This window comes from Aquarana catesbeiana, linkage group LG05 (assembly GCF_042186555.1).
Source record: "Aquarana catesbeiana isolate 2022-GZ linkage group LG05, ASM4218655v1, whole genome shotgun sequence".
NCBI lineage: Eukaryota > Metazoa > Chordata > Amphibia > Anura > Ranidae > Aquarana > Aquarana catesbeiana.
The window spans coordinates 147,040,360-147,057,958 of NC_133328.1; the positions used below are offsets into that span (position 1 = coordinate 147,040,360).

Genomic DNA, 17,599 nt, shown 5'->3' on the forward strand with positions numbered 1-17,599 from the left:
AAATTACATTCATTTACTAGCTTCAAAAAAATTTGGACAGGATATATGGTGCTACATTTAGCAATGGGATTTTAAGGGCCCTGCTCATAGGAGCTTACAATCTAAAATTAGACAAAACCTTAGAGTGGACACAGCTTTAATTTGTGTATAATGGGCAACACATCACATTGTTATCTGCAAGATTATAGAAACATACTTAACAGTCATTCTTACAAAGCATTCCCACATATTACAAAACACTTATTCAAAACACTCACCACCAGCCCACAATCCACACATATATACATTGGTGACCATGTTCTGCTGGAAGCTGCATTTCGGTGTACACGATTAAACGAGATAAAAAAAAGAGTAGGTCAGCAGATGTTTGCATGATCAGACAGGAACAATACACACACAACATTGACAGCATGGCCACATAAACCCACTTTTGATTGAAAAAATGCACAAGAATTTCATCAAATCTCCCAATAGCATTCCTTCTCCCCCACAAATCACAGCAAAAAACCTGACCTTCTCAGGCCAAACGAACCCCCTACTGCAGGCCTTTATATAAGAGAGGTTGTATTGTTAGCACACTGACACACCCAATAGAAGTACACGCCCACCAGTATCTTTCAATCTGTCTCTTCATGTATGTCTAAAGTGATTGCACCTGATGGGCAGGAACACATAATAGTGTTCGCAACTCTGTTAGCCCTTGGCTATGTGCATCAAATCTCCAACTACAGGACAAAGATCAAAGTCCATTTGCATCCACATAAACAAAGCAACAGTTTTCTAAGCATATGTACCCGTGCAGTGTAAACCCTAAAATTTGAATTGTCCAAGTCTCTGGGCATGATTAGTGCTAATAAACATTAACATCAGTCCCTGGCTGCAATGAGCTTCCAATATAAAGTCCAAAATTAACGTTCTTACATTAGAACCTATTTCGACAGGAGACAAATAAAATGCCAGCATGTCTTTGGATTGTGGTGAGAAACCCACACAGGGATAACATATAAACTTCAACACAAGGATTAGCATGTTGGGGAATTGAACCAACATCCCAGGTGCTGCTAGAAAGAACTGCTAGCCACTTACCCACCAGGCATCCCCACACATGTTCTCTGCATCTCTGTGGTGTGAACCAGCCCTAAGTCCATAGCCATGCTCAGTGTCACAAGCAATATACAATATATTGGCCTAAGTATTGGGATTCCTGCCTTTAAATGCACATGAACTGTAATGGCATCCCAGTATTAGTATTGGGTTCAAAACTTATTTGGCCCACCCTTTGCAGCTATAACAGCTTCAACTCTTCTTGTCCACAAGGTTTAGGAGTGTGTCTATGGGAATGTTTGACCATTCTTCCAAGTGCATTTGTGAGGTCAGGCACTGATGTTGGATGAGAAGGCCTGACCTACAGTCTCCTCTCTAATTCATCCCCAAGGTGTTCTGTTGTGTTGAGGTCAGGACTCTGTGCAGGCCAGTCAAGTTCCTCCACCCCAAAATCACTCATCCATGTCTTTATGGACCTTGCTTTGTGCACTGGTCCAAATGATTTGGTGGAGGGGTAATTATGATGTGGGGTTGTTTTTCAGGGGTTGGGCTTGGCCTCTTAGTTCCAGTTAAGTGAACTCTTAAGGCACCAGCATACCAAGACATTTTGGACAATTTCATGCTCCCAACTTTGTGTGAACAGTTTGGGGAAAGCCCCTTCCTGTTCCAACATGTTTGCACACCAGTTCACAAAGCAAGGTCCATAAAGACATGGATGAGCAAGTTTGGGGTGGGGAAACTTGACTGGCCTGCACAGAGTCCTGGCCTCAACCCGATAGAACACCCTTTGGCTGAATTAGAGTAGAGACTGCGAGCCAGGCCTTCTCATCCAACATCAGTGCCTGGCCTCCCAAATGCATTTCTGGAAGAATGATCAAACATTCCCATAGGCACACTAAACCTTGTGGACAGCCTTCCCAGAAGCTGTTCTAGCTGCAAAGGGTGGACCAAATCAAATTTTAACCCTACGGACTAAGACTGAGGCTGCCATTAAAGTTCATGTGTGTGTAAAGGCAGGTGTCCCAATACTTTTGGCTAAATAGTGTATCTGGAAAAGACTTACAATGGTGGTGGAACCCTCCTACACATAACTACTACATTTAGACATAATTATAGGACCTGGGAGATGAGACAACTTCTCCACATGCAGTAACATGGTTGGGATTTGAACCCAGACCCTCAGGGATACTAAGCAGAAGTTCTAAACTCTAAGCCACAGAGCTGCCACATGTGAGACCCTCCTACACATAACTACACATAAATACACATAACTACACATAAATACACATAAAAACACATAAATACTGCATTTCTATGGACATACAAGTGATGGAATTACATTACTCAACAGTTATTCTTCTTGATTTATTCTGTGATATTTGGTGTTTTTTTGTGGGTGAGAGTAGAATATTACCCTCAAATTTTTGGGAATTACATTTTGATTTCTGATGTTGGTACACATATCACATTTTTTGGGCTCAAATTATGAATATTTGGAAATAATAAAAAGCACAAAAAAATGTGATTCATTTTAAATTTGCATCAGCAATGGTATTGTTTGTGGATTGTAAAGACACCTGTGTGAGTTTGGGGTAAAGATTGTTGTGAGATGAAGAGTAACAAGTGAAAGTGACAGAGAAAAATATATTTTATCAAAACATCAAAACATTCCACATTTTAGCATTCTTAAAATCAAAATATTTTAAGTAGAAGCAACAATGTTGCAAAGGAATATTTATTTCACAAATAGATACATTTCATCTCAACATTAAAAGGTTTTTTGTGAAAGTTGGAATTGTTCCATTAGAATCAGTGACTGAAACTTCATTTGGACTAAATTAGAGCAGATTTTAACTTCCAAAAAATGTTCTCTAATTAGCTCTCATTTTGGTATTTACTATAGCTCCAGGTAAAAAAGACACTGGAGATAAAATGAGAGTTATTTTCAGGTCTGAGCATGCTCAGTTGTGTTGGCACCTAGTTGTCCAAAACGGGGAATTTTTCACTTTTCAGACTTTTAAAGATATTTCAGTGTAGAAATCACTTTTTCACACAGTTTAAAAGCAGATAATCTTTAAATAATATACCTCATATTTCAGTACCATTTAGACAATTATATCATGTTCTAAACATTATTTCCATGCGCAATTCTCTAGGTTTTAGCAGAGTAAGGGTTTGGGCACTATTTAGATTCAGGGAGCTATAGTAAATTCGATTTTGGGAGAATTTTCTCACCAGCGCTATAGTGAATACCGTTTTAGCGCGAATTAGTGCTATTAGCGCTAATTCACGCTAAATTGCCGCGAATTAGCGCTAATTCGCGGCAATTTGCGCGAATTAGCCCTATAGTAAATGACCCCCAATGCAAAAATACATTTTTATGTCCATGCTACCACACTACGTCATTAACAGTAGGGTGTTGTTTTTTTTGCAACTTTTATTGAAATCTCTGGTAGTTGTATATGCAGTGCTTGAATGCTGCAGAGTTATAAATGATATATGGTATTTATATAACATAGCAACCCTTATCCATGCAATAAACAGTCTCTAGAAAACTGCTGCATGCCCAAATGCTCTTTCCCTGGAAACAGGTTCTCTTTAAGCACTTCAGCCCCGGAAGGATTTACCCCCTTCCTGACCAGAGCATTTATTGCTATTCTGTACTGCGCTGCTTTAGCTGACAATTGCAGGTTCGTGTGACGTTGTACCCAAACAAAATTGACGTCCTTTTTTTGCCACAAATAGAGCTTTCTTTTAGTGGTATTTGATCACCTCTGTGGTTTTTATTTTTTGTGCTATAAACAAAAAAAGACCGACAATTTTGAAAAAAAAGCAATATATTAATTGTAATATATTTTTTACTTTTTGATATAATAAATATCCCCCAAAAATATATGAAAAAACAAATTTCTTCCACAGTTTAGGCCGATATGTATTCTACATATTTTTGGAAAAAAAATCGCAATAAGTGTATATTGATTAGTTTGCGCAAAAGTTATAGTGTCTACAAAATAGGGGATAGATTTATGGCATTTTTATTATTATTATTTTTTACTAGTAATGGCGGCAATCTGCGATTTTTATCAGGACTGTGACATTATGGCGGACAGATCGGACATTTTTGACACTATTTTGGGGCCATTGACATTTATACAGCGACCAGAGCTACAAATAGCCTCTGATTACTGTATAAATGACACTAGCAGGAAGGGGTTAAACACTAGGAGGCGATCAAGGGGTTGAGTGTGTTCTCTGGATGTGTTCTAACTATCGGGGGGGGAATGGGCTCACTACAACATGACAGAGATCACTAGGCAGAACAGGGAAATGCCTTGTTAACATCTTCCCATTCTGCCTCTCCTCACCATGATCACGGGCCACCGGTGAACATCGAGTTTGCGGGACCCATGGGCATGCTCCCACGGCGTGCAGTGAATACGCTCCCGTGGCGTGCGCATGATCGCTAGGTGGCAAGTTCAAAGGGATATACGGGTATGCCCTTTTGCCTGCCCATGCCATTCTGCGAATGTAAATCGGCGCCCGACAGTCGGCAAGTGGTTAAGGTCAGATTTCTGAATTAATATAGTCATATATTGTTTGCATTCATTGTGTCAATCTGCCATTTTTTGACAACTGAGCAGTGTTTATAGAGTATGGCGTTTTTTTCAATGACTTTTTTTATCTGTATTGCCGATATCTTGCCGAGAAAGTTCCCCCAGCGGGTAAGGACCCCCCTGTACTGCGCATGCGCTGCTCATGCGCTGTGCATGTGCTGCGCTTGCGCAGTACGGACGACTATGGAGCCGCCGAAAGTCTCTGAAGTTGAACAGCTAATCGTCAGCTCTACACGGTGCCTACACACTACATTCTGCCCTGAGTCCAGGTTCAAGCCCCACCATCCAAGTGGACATAGAGTTAGAATAAAAATATGCTGAGCTTCGGCTATTTTCGGTGGCTCGTACTGTGCAAGCGCTGCACCTGCGCAGTACAGGGGGGTCCTTATCCGCCGGGGGGAACTTTCTCGGCAGAACACCGGGACCGACAATTTATTATAGCCACGAGTACTTTTAAATGACTTTTTTTCCTTTAGGAATGTCATTTTGTGCAGGGACTATTCTAAACACGGGAAACGTGGGCCACTTTACAGGCATACTATAGACACCCCCCAGGTACGAAATTTAAAGGAATATTTCACTTTTATTGTTTCACTTTAACCTCCCTGGCGGTATGATTATTTCGGATTTTAGGTGCTGAAAGCGGTACAATTATTTTGCATGGAAATTTGGCGTATTATATTGTAGGCCTGTAATTCTTAACAATAACACACTTAAATCTGTCCAAACAAGAGTCTAGTAGACATCAGTATATATCATATAACACTGCATGCAGGGCATGGGCCAAAGCACTGGGGACAAAAGGGATGTGAAATAATTTCATACAGTACGGTAATCTGTAAGATTACCGTACTGTATGTGTTATGGTTTTTACATTTTTTCTAATTTGCCGCCAGGCTCCGCCCCCGTGCGTTGCGCCGCTCGCAGGGAACGGAGCCTGGCACGGAGAGGCTTCGGAGGAGACACAGCCCACGGACACTGCGGGGGACATCGCAGGATCCTGGGGACAAGGTAAGTAAAGCTGCACCAGGATCCTGCAATGTAATCCCGAGTGTGGCTCGGGGTTACCGCTAATGGGACTGAAATTTAACCCAGAGCCACACTCGGGATTACCGTCAGGGAGGTTAAGCATTATTAAAAGCACTGCTCCTGAAAAAACTGCCATTTTTGAAACTTTTTTTTGCATTGATACATGTCCCCTGGGGCAGGACCCAGGTCCCCAAACTCTTTTTTATGACAATAACTTGCATATAAGCCTTTAAAATGAGCACTTTTGATTATTCATGTTCGTGTCCCATAGACTTTAACGGTTTTGCGTGTTCAAACAAATTTTTTGCCTGTTCGCATGTTCTGCTGCGAACCCAACCTGGGGGTGTTCGGCTCATCCTTAGTCCTCAGAAGGGATGTACTGGAACTGGAGAGAGTCCAGGGAAGGGCAACAAAATTAATAAGGGGCCTGGATGACCTCAATTACGAGGAACGACTACAACCACTAAATTTATTCTCGTTGGAGAAGAGACACTTGAGAGGGGACATGATAGCGATTTACAAATATCTCAATGGTGATCCCAGCATATGAAAAACTATTCAGTCTCAGGGAGTGTAAGAGAACATGGGGCCATGCAATGAGGTTGGAGCGGAAGCAGTTTACCCTTGAACTGCGCAGGGGGTTTTTCACTGTCAGGGCAATAAGGATGTGGAACTCTCTTCCACAATTGGTGGTGTCAGAGGGGAGTATGGATATTTTTAAAAGCCTCTTAGATATGCATCTTAAAGAACAGAACATACAGGGATATGGGAAATAATTGTAGACACTACTTGTATACCGTATAGGTTTTTACAGGTTTTTCTTTACATTCTTTTTGTATCTCTTCCAGCCTTTTTCAGCCACTTCCTGTCTACATGCATGTACTCGAACATCACTTGCATGTGCTTGCTCAGAAGCAGGCACTTGGGAGTCTATATATAAAACATTTGCTGCACGAATGTCAGAAGCATTTGTGCAAGCTGAACAAAATGTCACAGTATGTTTTGTAAGAGATTCCTGTTTCATCAGTTTCATGTAGTGGTTAACTTGCAGTATAGTTTTCCGAAATACCTCAATAAAAAAAACTATACATTTTGGCCCTTGATGGAGCTGATTATATAGGCATCAGTCTCTTCAGGGTTGTAAATGACAGGGTGACAACACAGAGGCACATTTGGGAGAGGGCGTCACCCCATAACAGAAATTGCGTTTACAGCAGGGTCACCAGGTAATATTTTAGCGAAAGCTGCAGAGTTAAATAGAAATGTGCACACTGAAATATTTCGTTTCAGAATTTCGTTTTTGTCCGAAAAATAAATTTATTTAGTTACTCCCGAAATTCATTTTTATTTATTTTGTTTCTTTAAAAAATAAATTCGTCCGAAAATCCCAAATAATTAAGGTCGAATCTGTCATGGAAGGCTTATGGCGTCTGTCGAATGTTCTAAGAAGATTCGACGGAGCAGCTAAACTGTACGACGCCACAATCGCACATTTCCAGACGAATGTTCTGCCTACAAGCTATAGTAGAATTCTAATGTTGTATGACTAGTAATAATTATATTTATTCATTATTATTACTAGTCAACCAACATTAGAATTCTTCTATAGCCTGTGGGCGGAGCATTTGACCATAAATGTCCGCTCGCGGCAACTGCTTCGTCGAATGTTCATGTCGAATCTTCATGTCAAATCTTTTCTCTCTATGTCGAATAATCTTGGACTAATAGAGTTAGGTTAGGCACATTCGACCTTTTTTGCTATTGTCTCTATAATGTTGAATCTTTTCTCTCTATGTCGAATCTTTTCTCTCTATGTAGAATAATCTTGGACTAATAGAGCTAAGGTTAGGCACATTCGACCACAGGTTCGATGGACACAGCTCACTATTGTCAGCATCATGTCGAATCTCCTATTTATATTGAACTGTTGTCGCAATGAAAATAAAGCATTTGTTTATGTTGGATCTTTCGGTTTTCGGATTCTGCACGTTCGTTATCATTTGTTAAAATGATTAACGAAAATACCGGAAATTCGGACGAGAATACATTCGGACGAAAATGAATGCACATGTCTAGATTTAAAAAGACTGAAAGCAACTTTTGAAAATACAGTGAGAAGTTAAAGTTTAAACGTGGTTTTAATTATGGGGTTAGGTCTATTTTAAGCACCTATTGCAGATTACTATAAAAGCAATAACGCAGCTGTAGTCATAGTTGTGTTTGCAGAATAAAGGTTTTAGTATTGAAAATAGCGTTATTTATATTGGAGAGTCTGGGAGTCCTCTAATGACTTTATAATGGGGCCTCATGATTTACAGTTGTGCTACAGTGTGATACATGGACTGATATTTACAAAGAGTGTGTGACCAATCTGAACATATTGGAAATATTTCTAAGAAAATCTGAATTTCAATAATTCCCTTTAGATTGAAAAAAGGGAGTGAACTGTACGCTAGGCAATGGGAAGCTTATATCTTCTGTTCTCAAGGCTGTATTTAAAGATTATCCTGTCCTAAGTACATGACAGCACTCCCTTCCAGTCTAAAGAACTGTTACATTATGATTATAAATATTATAAAAATTAAAACCAGGGTGTGCTATTGAAGGCAGCTTGTTATCTGATTTAAAGGCAGAACTACCATTGGATTGTACTAGTTTTATTCCTCAGATCTTGCAACATTTTTTTGCCCATCTCTGCACTCATTCTATCCTATCAGTATTATGCAAGTGAGGTCTGCAGAACTGTACAAAGTGGGGTTATTTACTAAAACCGCAGGGTACAAAATCTGGTACGGCTCTGCATGGAAACCAATCAGCTTCCAGGTTTTATTGTCAAAGCTTTATTAAACAAGCTGAAGTTAGAAGATGATTAGCTACCACGCATAGCTGCACCAGATTCTGAGTGAACCAGTTTTATTAAATCTCCCACAGCATTCTAAATGGTAGTGAAGCTCTCTATGAGAGAATTAAGGCCTCCTTTCTCCTGCTGGTAATCCCTCTAGTGAGGCACCCTAGAATTCTATCTGCTTTCCCCGCTGCCTTTTACACTGTGTGCTCCTTTTGCAATCAACTTAAACAGCCTTTCTCAACCTTTTTACAACAGAGGAGCCTTACAAATTATTTCCAGGTCTAATTAAACCCTGCTCAAGCAAATTCATTGGTGGTTAGTGGGAAATATTCTCCTTACATTGCTGGTCAGATGAAAGAATTGCATACTTACAGTAGTTGTCCGATTGCCACCCTTGCAGACAACTAAAATGGTCTCTGGTGTTATTCCACTGGCTTTGGCTCTGGCTCTGGTCAATCAGCCACAACTCAATGTACCCCTAGCAGGCTCTGGAGGAACATTAGGATTTCAACTCTGGTTGAGAATGGTTGATCAATGAGCTCCCCCAAACCTTTTTCTTTTCTATATTTTAAAGGTCAGTCTATAGAAATAAAATACAACAGGATAAGTCCAAATGGTTTTATTGGGACCTCTTCCGCTTCCCTGACAAATTCTTCCAATATGCCTAATGAAGACTCACTGTCGGTGATCTCCACTGCTTGATTGATGCTGTTAACCCCTGCTCACTGGGGGTGACCCCCCCAACCACCCTCCCTAGCTTTCTGCCAACACCCCCTCCTTTTCTCTCTCTCTCTCTCTCTCTCTCTCTCCCTCCCTCCCTCCCTCCCTCCCTCTCCTTCATCTGCTTCTTCTCTATTTCTTTTTTAAAAAAAATAATAAAAAACGTGGTGTGCACAGATATGTGTTACATACACAGGTTTTAGACTTCCTTCTATGACGTGGTAGATATCTCTGGAAATATATATCCTCCCCCAAACAAGCCTGCCTTCAGCACAACCTGAATAAAGGGTTCTATACATCTATGTACAATTGTTTTGTTTTTCTTATTGCACTTTGTGCTTGCCTCTGTCTTTTGCAGTACAGCACAAAGTTTTGGTTGTCCCTTATACGTTTGACATTGATTGTATGATATGAGATATTGTCTTTTCATTGTACCTGTGCAACACCTTTAAATAAAAAAATAGCAAAATACAAATAAAATAAATAGAAATTGTCATTGATAATTAAAATATGATTATCAGGTGGTTGGATTATGCACCTTTTATGCTTTACTCCAGTGGTGAGAATAGCTTGCTAAAATTGCTGGATCTATATTCTATTTAATCTATTGCAAAACTAAGCAAGAGGGTCTTAACCCTTCTGATGCATTCTTTGTAATGTAAAACATGTGAACATGAAAATAGATTTAAGAGTGAGAGATAGACTACCTCATAATGGCTGTGGCAGAAGAGTGGAGTTGCAAACTCTGGTGCAAATATCTTATTTCCAAAGTCTCAGGTGATCTGAAAAAACACTGGGTGACGCAACTGACCAGTGTACAACCAGAATTGGTACATTAAATTTAAAGGGCCAGTCAACCAAAACTAATGTGAAATTGTGAAGTCCTAATAAGTAAAGTTACTTTTCAGTCTGTGCTGTGACCACAGGCATGGCTTGAGGAATGTTTAAAGAGACCCTGCACCAAACCATATATATGGTTTGGTGGCAGGGTGGCAACAAATAAATTCTCATAAGATTATTGTTGCCTGTACTGTCATTTATGAATATACAGTTGTTTAGTTGTAAAAGCTATGAGGCTGCTGTTGGTCACTGTCATCTTAGAGGTCACAATCCAAGAAGAGTCAGAACTCTTGCTCAAGTGAAACTTTATAATATTCACAGTTGCTTCTCTCCCAGCTGCTACATTAAAGATTATGTACAGAGGTGAGGGGAGGGGTGGAAGCTTGTGCCAGCACAGACAGTAATTAGCCACTCCCAGAAGAGAAAAGGGCTGTACTAGGGAACTAAATCTTCCTGGAATAGTTTAATTCTCTTGCATGTTCAAAGGCACATTGCAAGTACCGGTAAATTAAAAAGTATTTAAATAAAGGAAAACACTGCACAATTCAAATATTTGATTTTTTATGTGCTTTAACCTGTATTTTTTTTTTTGGTGATATTGCGGTTGATTTACTAATACCGGAGAGTGCAAAATCTGGTGCAGCGCTGCATAGAAACTTTCCAGGTTTTTTTAATTCGCAATTGAACAAGCTGAAGTTGGAAGTTGATTGGCTACCATGCACAGCTGCACTAGATTTTGCACTCTCCAGTTTAGTAAATCAACCTCACTGTCTCTTTAACTATACAGCTGCCTAAAGCTATACATTTACATGCATTGTTTCCTCGTTATTGTATACAAGAATAAGAATAGCAATTATATTTATCAGTCCTTTTTTCTGTGTTTCAGATACTTCGCGTGAGCTGATGTTCACCCCAGTTACTCTTTCTGTGAAATATAAAACAATGAAGGTGCGGATTTGCACTGGGGCATCCTTTACTGCTTCTTTTGGGTAAATGAGGAGTAGTCATGTTATTATGCTGACATCTAAGCATGAATTTGGTAGACCTGTGGCTAACACGCTCTCTCTCCATGTGTCTGCTCCTACAAAGCTTTGTTCTGATGATACTGTGTTTTCATTCTGCCAGTATGTGTCCCAAAGGCTGCCTTTGCTCTCTTCACGGAGGCTTAAATGTCAGCTGTAGTAATGCCAATCTCAAGGAAATACCTAGAGACATTCCCCCTGAAACTGTTTTACTCTATCTAGACTCCAATCAGATAACCTCTATTCCTAATGAGATTTTCAAAGATCTCCATCAGCTGAAAGTTCTCAACCTATCCAAAAACGCTATCGAATTTATAGATGAACACTCTTTTAAAGGAGTTGCAGAGACCTTGCAGACACTGGACTTGTCAGATAACCAGATTGTAAGTGTTCATAAAAATGCTTTTAATAACTTGAAGGCCAGGGCCCGGATTGCCAACAACCCTTGGCATTGTGACTGTACTCTACAGCAAGTTCTTCGGAGCATGGCATCTAACCATGAGACTGCCAGCAATGTCATCTGCAAAACGGCTGTACTGGACGAACATGCAGGAAGAGCATTTCTGACTAATGCTAATGATGCTGACCTTTGTAATCTTCCCAAGCGGACAACAGACTATGCCATGTTGGTCACTATGTTTGGCTGGTTCACCATGGTGATTTCCTATGTGGTATACTATGTACGGCAAAACCAGGAGGATGCAAGAAGACATCTAGAATACTTGAAGTCCCTGCCGAGCAGGCAAAAAAAACCTGATGAAGCTGACGACATTAGCACTGTGGTATAGTACTTAAGGCAGGCTTAGGCAATTTATGGTTCTGCCAGAGATTTACAGAAAGACTTCAAATCAAATTTTGGTAATAGAACGGCACTCATTAGAACAAACTAGGTTTAGTTCTAATGTTTGTTGTAAACCTTTTTGCCTTTTTAAACAATTTACAGTAGCTAAATTTTTCTGCCACTGTTGAGCAAACAATACAAGATAACCTTCATTTGAATGATACATGGTTGTCTCTTTGATGGTATTCCAATCAACATAACTAGTATGTACTCATTACTTAGAATGCATTTCACTATTTAATAACAAAATATTTATTTTTTTAATTTCAAAGAAAATAAAAGCTTAACTTTGAACTGTGCAACACATAGTAATCTTAATCTATTGTTCTTTAGAACACAACGAATGACTGGGTTAACTTAGTTATTTTTATAGGTTAGTAACCATTATGCAAAATTGGTATTGGTACCATTGGCTGGAGCAATGTAGGCAGAAATAAATATACAATACAATGTTTTATGATAAGATTTTTTTCTTCCTGGCTTAACTATATAATTATCAACTGGACAGTTAATTACTGGTGTGTAGAGCTTTACAGAAAGCACATTATAGACCGGCATGCTGTATCATTTTGGGTGATTACAGAAATGTGTGTACAAAGATGCAAAGCACCCGATCAGTGGTTGCTAATCTTGAGATTGAATTCTGTTTCCCTAAAGATTATTAATATTGGTGACCCTCTTCCTCTTAGTACACTTATCCACCTGGCATAACAATTCCTTCTGGCCCCTGCAAATCTAAGTATCTAAGGTAGGAATCTATTGGATCTACATGGAAGAGGTGGAGTCTTGATGCTGGGTAAAAAGACTCCAAAAGTCTGTATTAGTTGTGTAAGATCACTAACAATTATAAGTATATACAGAAGTATGTCTTTTCACTTTATAGGTGACTGCACCAAAAAGCATGGTAGGTAGAGTTGTTCCTTGTGGGAGTTAAAGGATGACAATCACAGCACTAGCGGCCACTCCATATGGGACGCAGGGACGCTGCTCCCCTAATCCATGCGCCCGGCCCCTAATGTACATGCAGCGTGCCGTATGCATGGATTTTAATGGGTTTTTTTGTTAAGCAGGTGATTAGTGCCGGAGGCTCTAATTGGCTTAAAAAAAGGGTTGGCTTGGGGCGCAGAGCACTGCGGCCTGAGCCCACCCAGTTGTGAGACAATAGTGAATTAATATTTGCTATTGTCTTCCTTCTTCTCCTCCCGGCTAATCAGAAAATGAAAGGAAGGAGCACAGTTGGCCAAGAGGAGAAGCGATCATTATAGCCGTGCAGGGGGAGGATGTCCAGGAAGATCCTGGACTCGGGAGATGCCCGCCCAGAGCGATCTCTCAGTGCTCTGTATTGGTGCTGATTGAGAGCCCAGCTGAATTAAAGCCCCCCCCCCCCCATCGGCTTGAGCATCAGTCGCCACTGAATCACAGTATAAGCTATTTACAGTCATTCTTCCTGTGGTACAAAGATATATTTTATATTTGCGACCTAACCATAATTTGTATTCCTTCCAAGCTTCCAGCCTGCAGTAAGGATCCTTTCTAGCTTGTACACAATCAAGCAAGTGAGTGGGTAGCCCATTCTGACATGACTATGCGTTTTTTTTTTTTCTTTCAGTTGATCACAATGTGATAACACTACTCAAGTGTCAAGAATGTGCACATTTCTTGTTTTGAGTCTGTTATGTCACTGCTATTGGTCACAGGAGCAGGTCTCAGATTTAAGAACTGTGGTTTTTTTTACTAAAATCTGGTGCAACTCTGCATAGAAACTAATCAGCATCCATGTTTTATTGCCAAAGCTTAATCGAACAAGGTGAAGTTAGAAACTGATTGGCGACAATGCACAGCTGCACCAGATTCTGAGTGCTCCAGTTTTAGTAAATCTCTCCCCATGTGTGTGCAATTTATTGACAAGAAGTGGACTTGTTTACTCACCTGTCTTTGCACCAGCTTGAAAGCATCCTCCTGTAAGCTAGCTGGGGATCCAAATTATGATGGTGCCAATGCTCCACTCTAAGACCCCTTTCACACTGGGGTGCTTTGCAGGCGCTACAGCGCTAAAAATAGTGCCTGCAAAGCGCCCAGAAAGAGCCGCTGCTGTCTCTCCAATGTGAAAGCCCCGAGAGTTTTCACACTGGAGTGGTGCGCTGGCAGGATGCTAAAAAAAAGTCCTGCTAGCAGCATCTTTGGAGTGGTGAAGGAGCGGTGTATACACCGCTCCTGCCCATTGAAATCAATGGGGCAGCACGGCTATACCACCAGCATAGCGCTGCTGCAGCAGTGCATGGCGGTGGTTTCAACCCTTTCTCGGCTGCTAGCTGGGGTGTAAAAGCTTCCCGCTAGCGGCCAAACAGTGCCGCAAAATTGACGGTAAGTCGCGCGCGTAAAAATAGCGGTGATTTACCGCCGAAGCACCCACCACCCCAGTGTGAAAGGGGTCTAAGAAAGCACCAAAGGGCACCTTTTATCTATTACAGTCATCATTTTTCTTAGAGCAAAGCTGGAAAATGCCATCTGCTAGGAAGAAAAGCAATGTATTGTCCATACACTGGTGTAATTTATTCCAGACTTCACAGCTGTCACTTTCTGATTACTACTATTACCAAAGAGGAATCATAAGAAAATGTGCTGGTAAGATAAAATGTAAAATAAAATTAGATATACAGTGAATGCTAAATATGAATATGTCATTGTGCCTCAGGAAGAACGTTTATTTAATGATAGCTACCCCTTAAGGCCACATTCGGTTGACCAGCTGAGTGCGCTTAAGGACGAGAATCAATGGATTCCTGCTGGCAGAACTAAATGCTGCATGCACACAGTGTGAGGACCAGCAGTAGTGGCTATCAGATTTCTTCTCTGTACAAATCCTTTCTTGGCATCTCTGCTGTTAACATTTAACAATTCATCAAAATAATTATAATCAAATTGAGATTGAGCCTCTGACTGACCCCAGACACAGGTAGTTTGCATCCAGGGACAGCCTTTTTGATAGCATATCTGCCTGCACACAAATTGCCTACTCCTTATTCCTACTCCTATCCCTACAGCACAGAGTGCAGCTGCATCCAGAGGCAGCATTTAACAGCCTCTAAACGCAGCAAACTATCTGCTCCCAGCCTTCCGTCTGAATGTGTCCTATGATGTGGCACTTTACCAAATAAAACAGGTAGTCTCGTTCTAAAAAGTGTTTTGACTAAGAACTGTCTGCATTGTGTATAGACATTGATAAATTCAACCTTAAAGTGGTTCTAAAGTCAGATGTTTTTTTTAATCTTAATGCATTGTATGCATTAAGATAAAAAAACCTTCAGTGTGCAGGAGCCTCCCCCAGCCCCCTAATACTTACCTGAGCCCATCTCGATCCAGTGATATTGCATGAGAGCCTCGGCTGCCTGGAATTTTCCCTCCTCATTGGCTGAGAAAGCAGCGGGCACCATTGGCTCTTGCTGCTGTCAATCAAAGTCAGTGAGACAATGAGGAGAGAGAGGAGGCAGGGCCAATCCATGGCTCTGCGGCTGAATGGACACACAGAGCAGTGGCTCAGCTCAGATGCCCCCATGGCAAGCTGCACAGGGAGTTCCAGGAGCGCCAACGTGGGACCCGGCAAGAGAAAGATCTGGGTTGCTCTGTGCAAATCCACTGGACAGAGCAGGTAAGTATAACATGTTTGATATTTTTAAATAAAAAAAAAATAGACATTAGTATCACTGTAACATAACCAGCTAAAAGTTGCAATCTGAAATTGGAAAGCAAGAAGTGAGTCTGAAGCACCGTAGACAGCTGTAACATAAAATAATTTCATCATTGCTCCACACCATCCCCAAATTAGGATGGCTATAGATGGCTCAGATTATGGCCGATTCCTAGAAAATCATCATCTGATAGGATGCAATGACTGTTTGCTCTGCTCAGTCACCATTCCTGCTAAATATAATAGCTGGCAGTGCAGGCTCCTGTTTAGAACATTTCTGTTTAGGAGACTCCTACTCTGTTTATTGTGGATAGGGGAATTCATTTACTTTCTCTTATTTAGTCTATGTGCTGACCAAAAGAAAACTAAGGTGTGTATGGTTAGCTTGATTTATCAAGGTGTATAAGGTGAAAATATGTGTAAGATAGTTTGTGCTGCTCATATAGAAATCATTCAGTTTTCACTGCACAATGAAAGTTTGAATTTGGTTAGATGCCTTGGGATAATACATTTTGATACGGTTCTTCCTGTTGACACTGTTAGTAACAAAACCTAGACATCTGCAATTCGTTTTGTTCCAAATACATTTTTCGTCGAAATTCGACAAATTCGTTAATTTGAAATATTCTAATTAACCACTTCAATACAGGGCATTTTCACCCGCTTCCTGCCCAGACCAATTTTCAGCTTTTAGCGCTGTTACAATTTGAATGACAATTGCGCGGTCATGCAACAATGTACCCATATGAAATTTTGATAATTTTTTTCCCCCACAAATAGAGATTCCTTTTGGTGGTATTTGATCACCTCTGCGGTTTTTATTTCCAAAAAAAGAGCGTCAATTTTGAAAAAAACACAATATTTTTAACTTTTTGCTATAATAAATATCCCATTAAAAAAAAACAAAAACAAATTTTTTCCTCAGTTTAGGCCGATATGTATTCTTCTACATATTTTTGGTAAAAAAAATCGCAATAAGCGTATATTGATTGGTTTGCGCAAAAGTTATAGCGTCTACAAAATAGGGGATACATTTATGGCATTTTTATTGGTTTTTTTTGGGGTTTTTTTTTAGTAATGGCGGCGATCTGCGATTTTTATCATGACTGCGATATTGTAGTGGACACTTCGGACACTTTTGACACTATTTTGGGACCATTCACATTTATACAGCGATCAGTGCTATAAAAAATGCACTGATTACTGTGTAAATGTGACTGTCAGGGAAGGAGTTAACACTAGGGGGTGATTGAGGGGTTAATTATGTTTCCTAGGGAGTGATTCTAACTGTAAGGGGAGGGGACTCACAAGGGGAGGAGACCGATTGGTGTTCCTCTGTACTGGGAACACACCATTGGTCTTCTCTCCTCTGACAGGACGTGGATCTGTGTGTTTACACACACAGATCCACGGTCCTGCTGTGTTCATGGATGCCTGGCGGACATCGTGGCTGCACGGTTGGGAAGTGGTTAAAGGAAACCCGTTTAACAAATTTTTCCGAAAAATTCGAAAGAGCGAAAATCTGGAATCCGAAAATTCAAAAGAACAAAAATCTGACATTCAAAAATTTGCAAATCTGAAAATCAGAACGAAAATCAGAAGATTCAAAAGAACGAAAATCCGAAAATAAGAACGAAAATTCAACAATAATAACTAATAATAACTATTACTAACTTTAATTATAGGTATTGGAATTTCCTTTCAAATTTGGCTGTTAATGAATGTATTGAATACGAATTTAAGCAAAGTTACAAAATATTATTGTTTATTATTATTAATCCGTTACGTTCCATTCGTTTAGATGCAGCGTTCATTATTTTGGATAATTTGTAACTTCGGATTGTTATGTTCACTAACAGCCAAATTTGAAAGGAAATTCCAATACATATAATTGAATAGTTAGTTATTATTAGTGAGTTAGTTAGTTATTATTTTGGATTTTCGAATTTTAGG

General features: G+C 40.1%; 1 protein-coding gene across 1 annotated transcript in view; it reads left to right on the top strand.

Annotated features, from left to right (window-relative positions):
- Positions 1-17,042, top strand: part of LRRC3B (leucine rich repeat containing 3B) — a 349,990-nt gene extending 332,948 nt beyond the window's left edge. The window contains exon 2 of the mRNA XM_073630266.1: positions 10,982-17,042. Coding sequence (XP_073486367.1) covers positions 11,126-11,905 — 780 coding nt within the window. The 5' untranslated portion in view covers positions 10,982-11,125 and the 3' untranslated portion in view covers positions 11,906-17,042. The remainder of the gene's footprint in view (positions 1-10,981) is intronic.
- Positions 17,043-17,599: the final 557 nt, after the last annotated feature.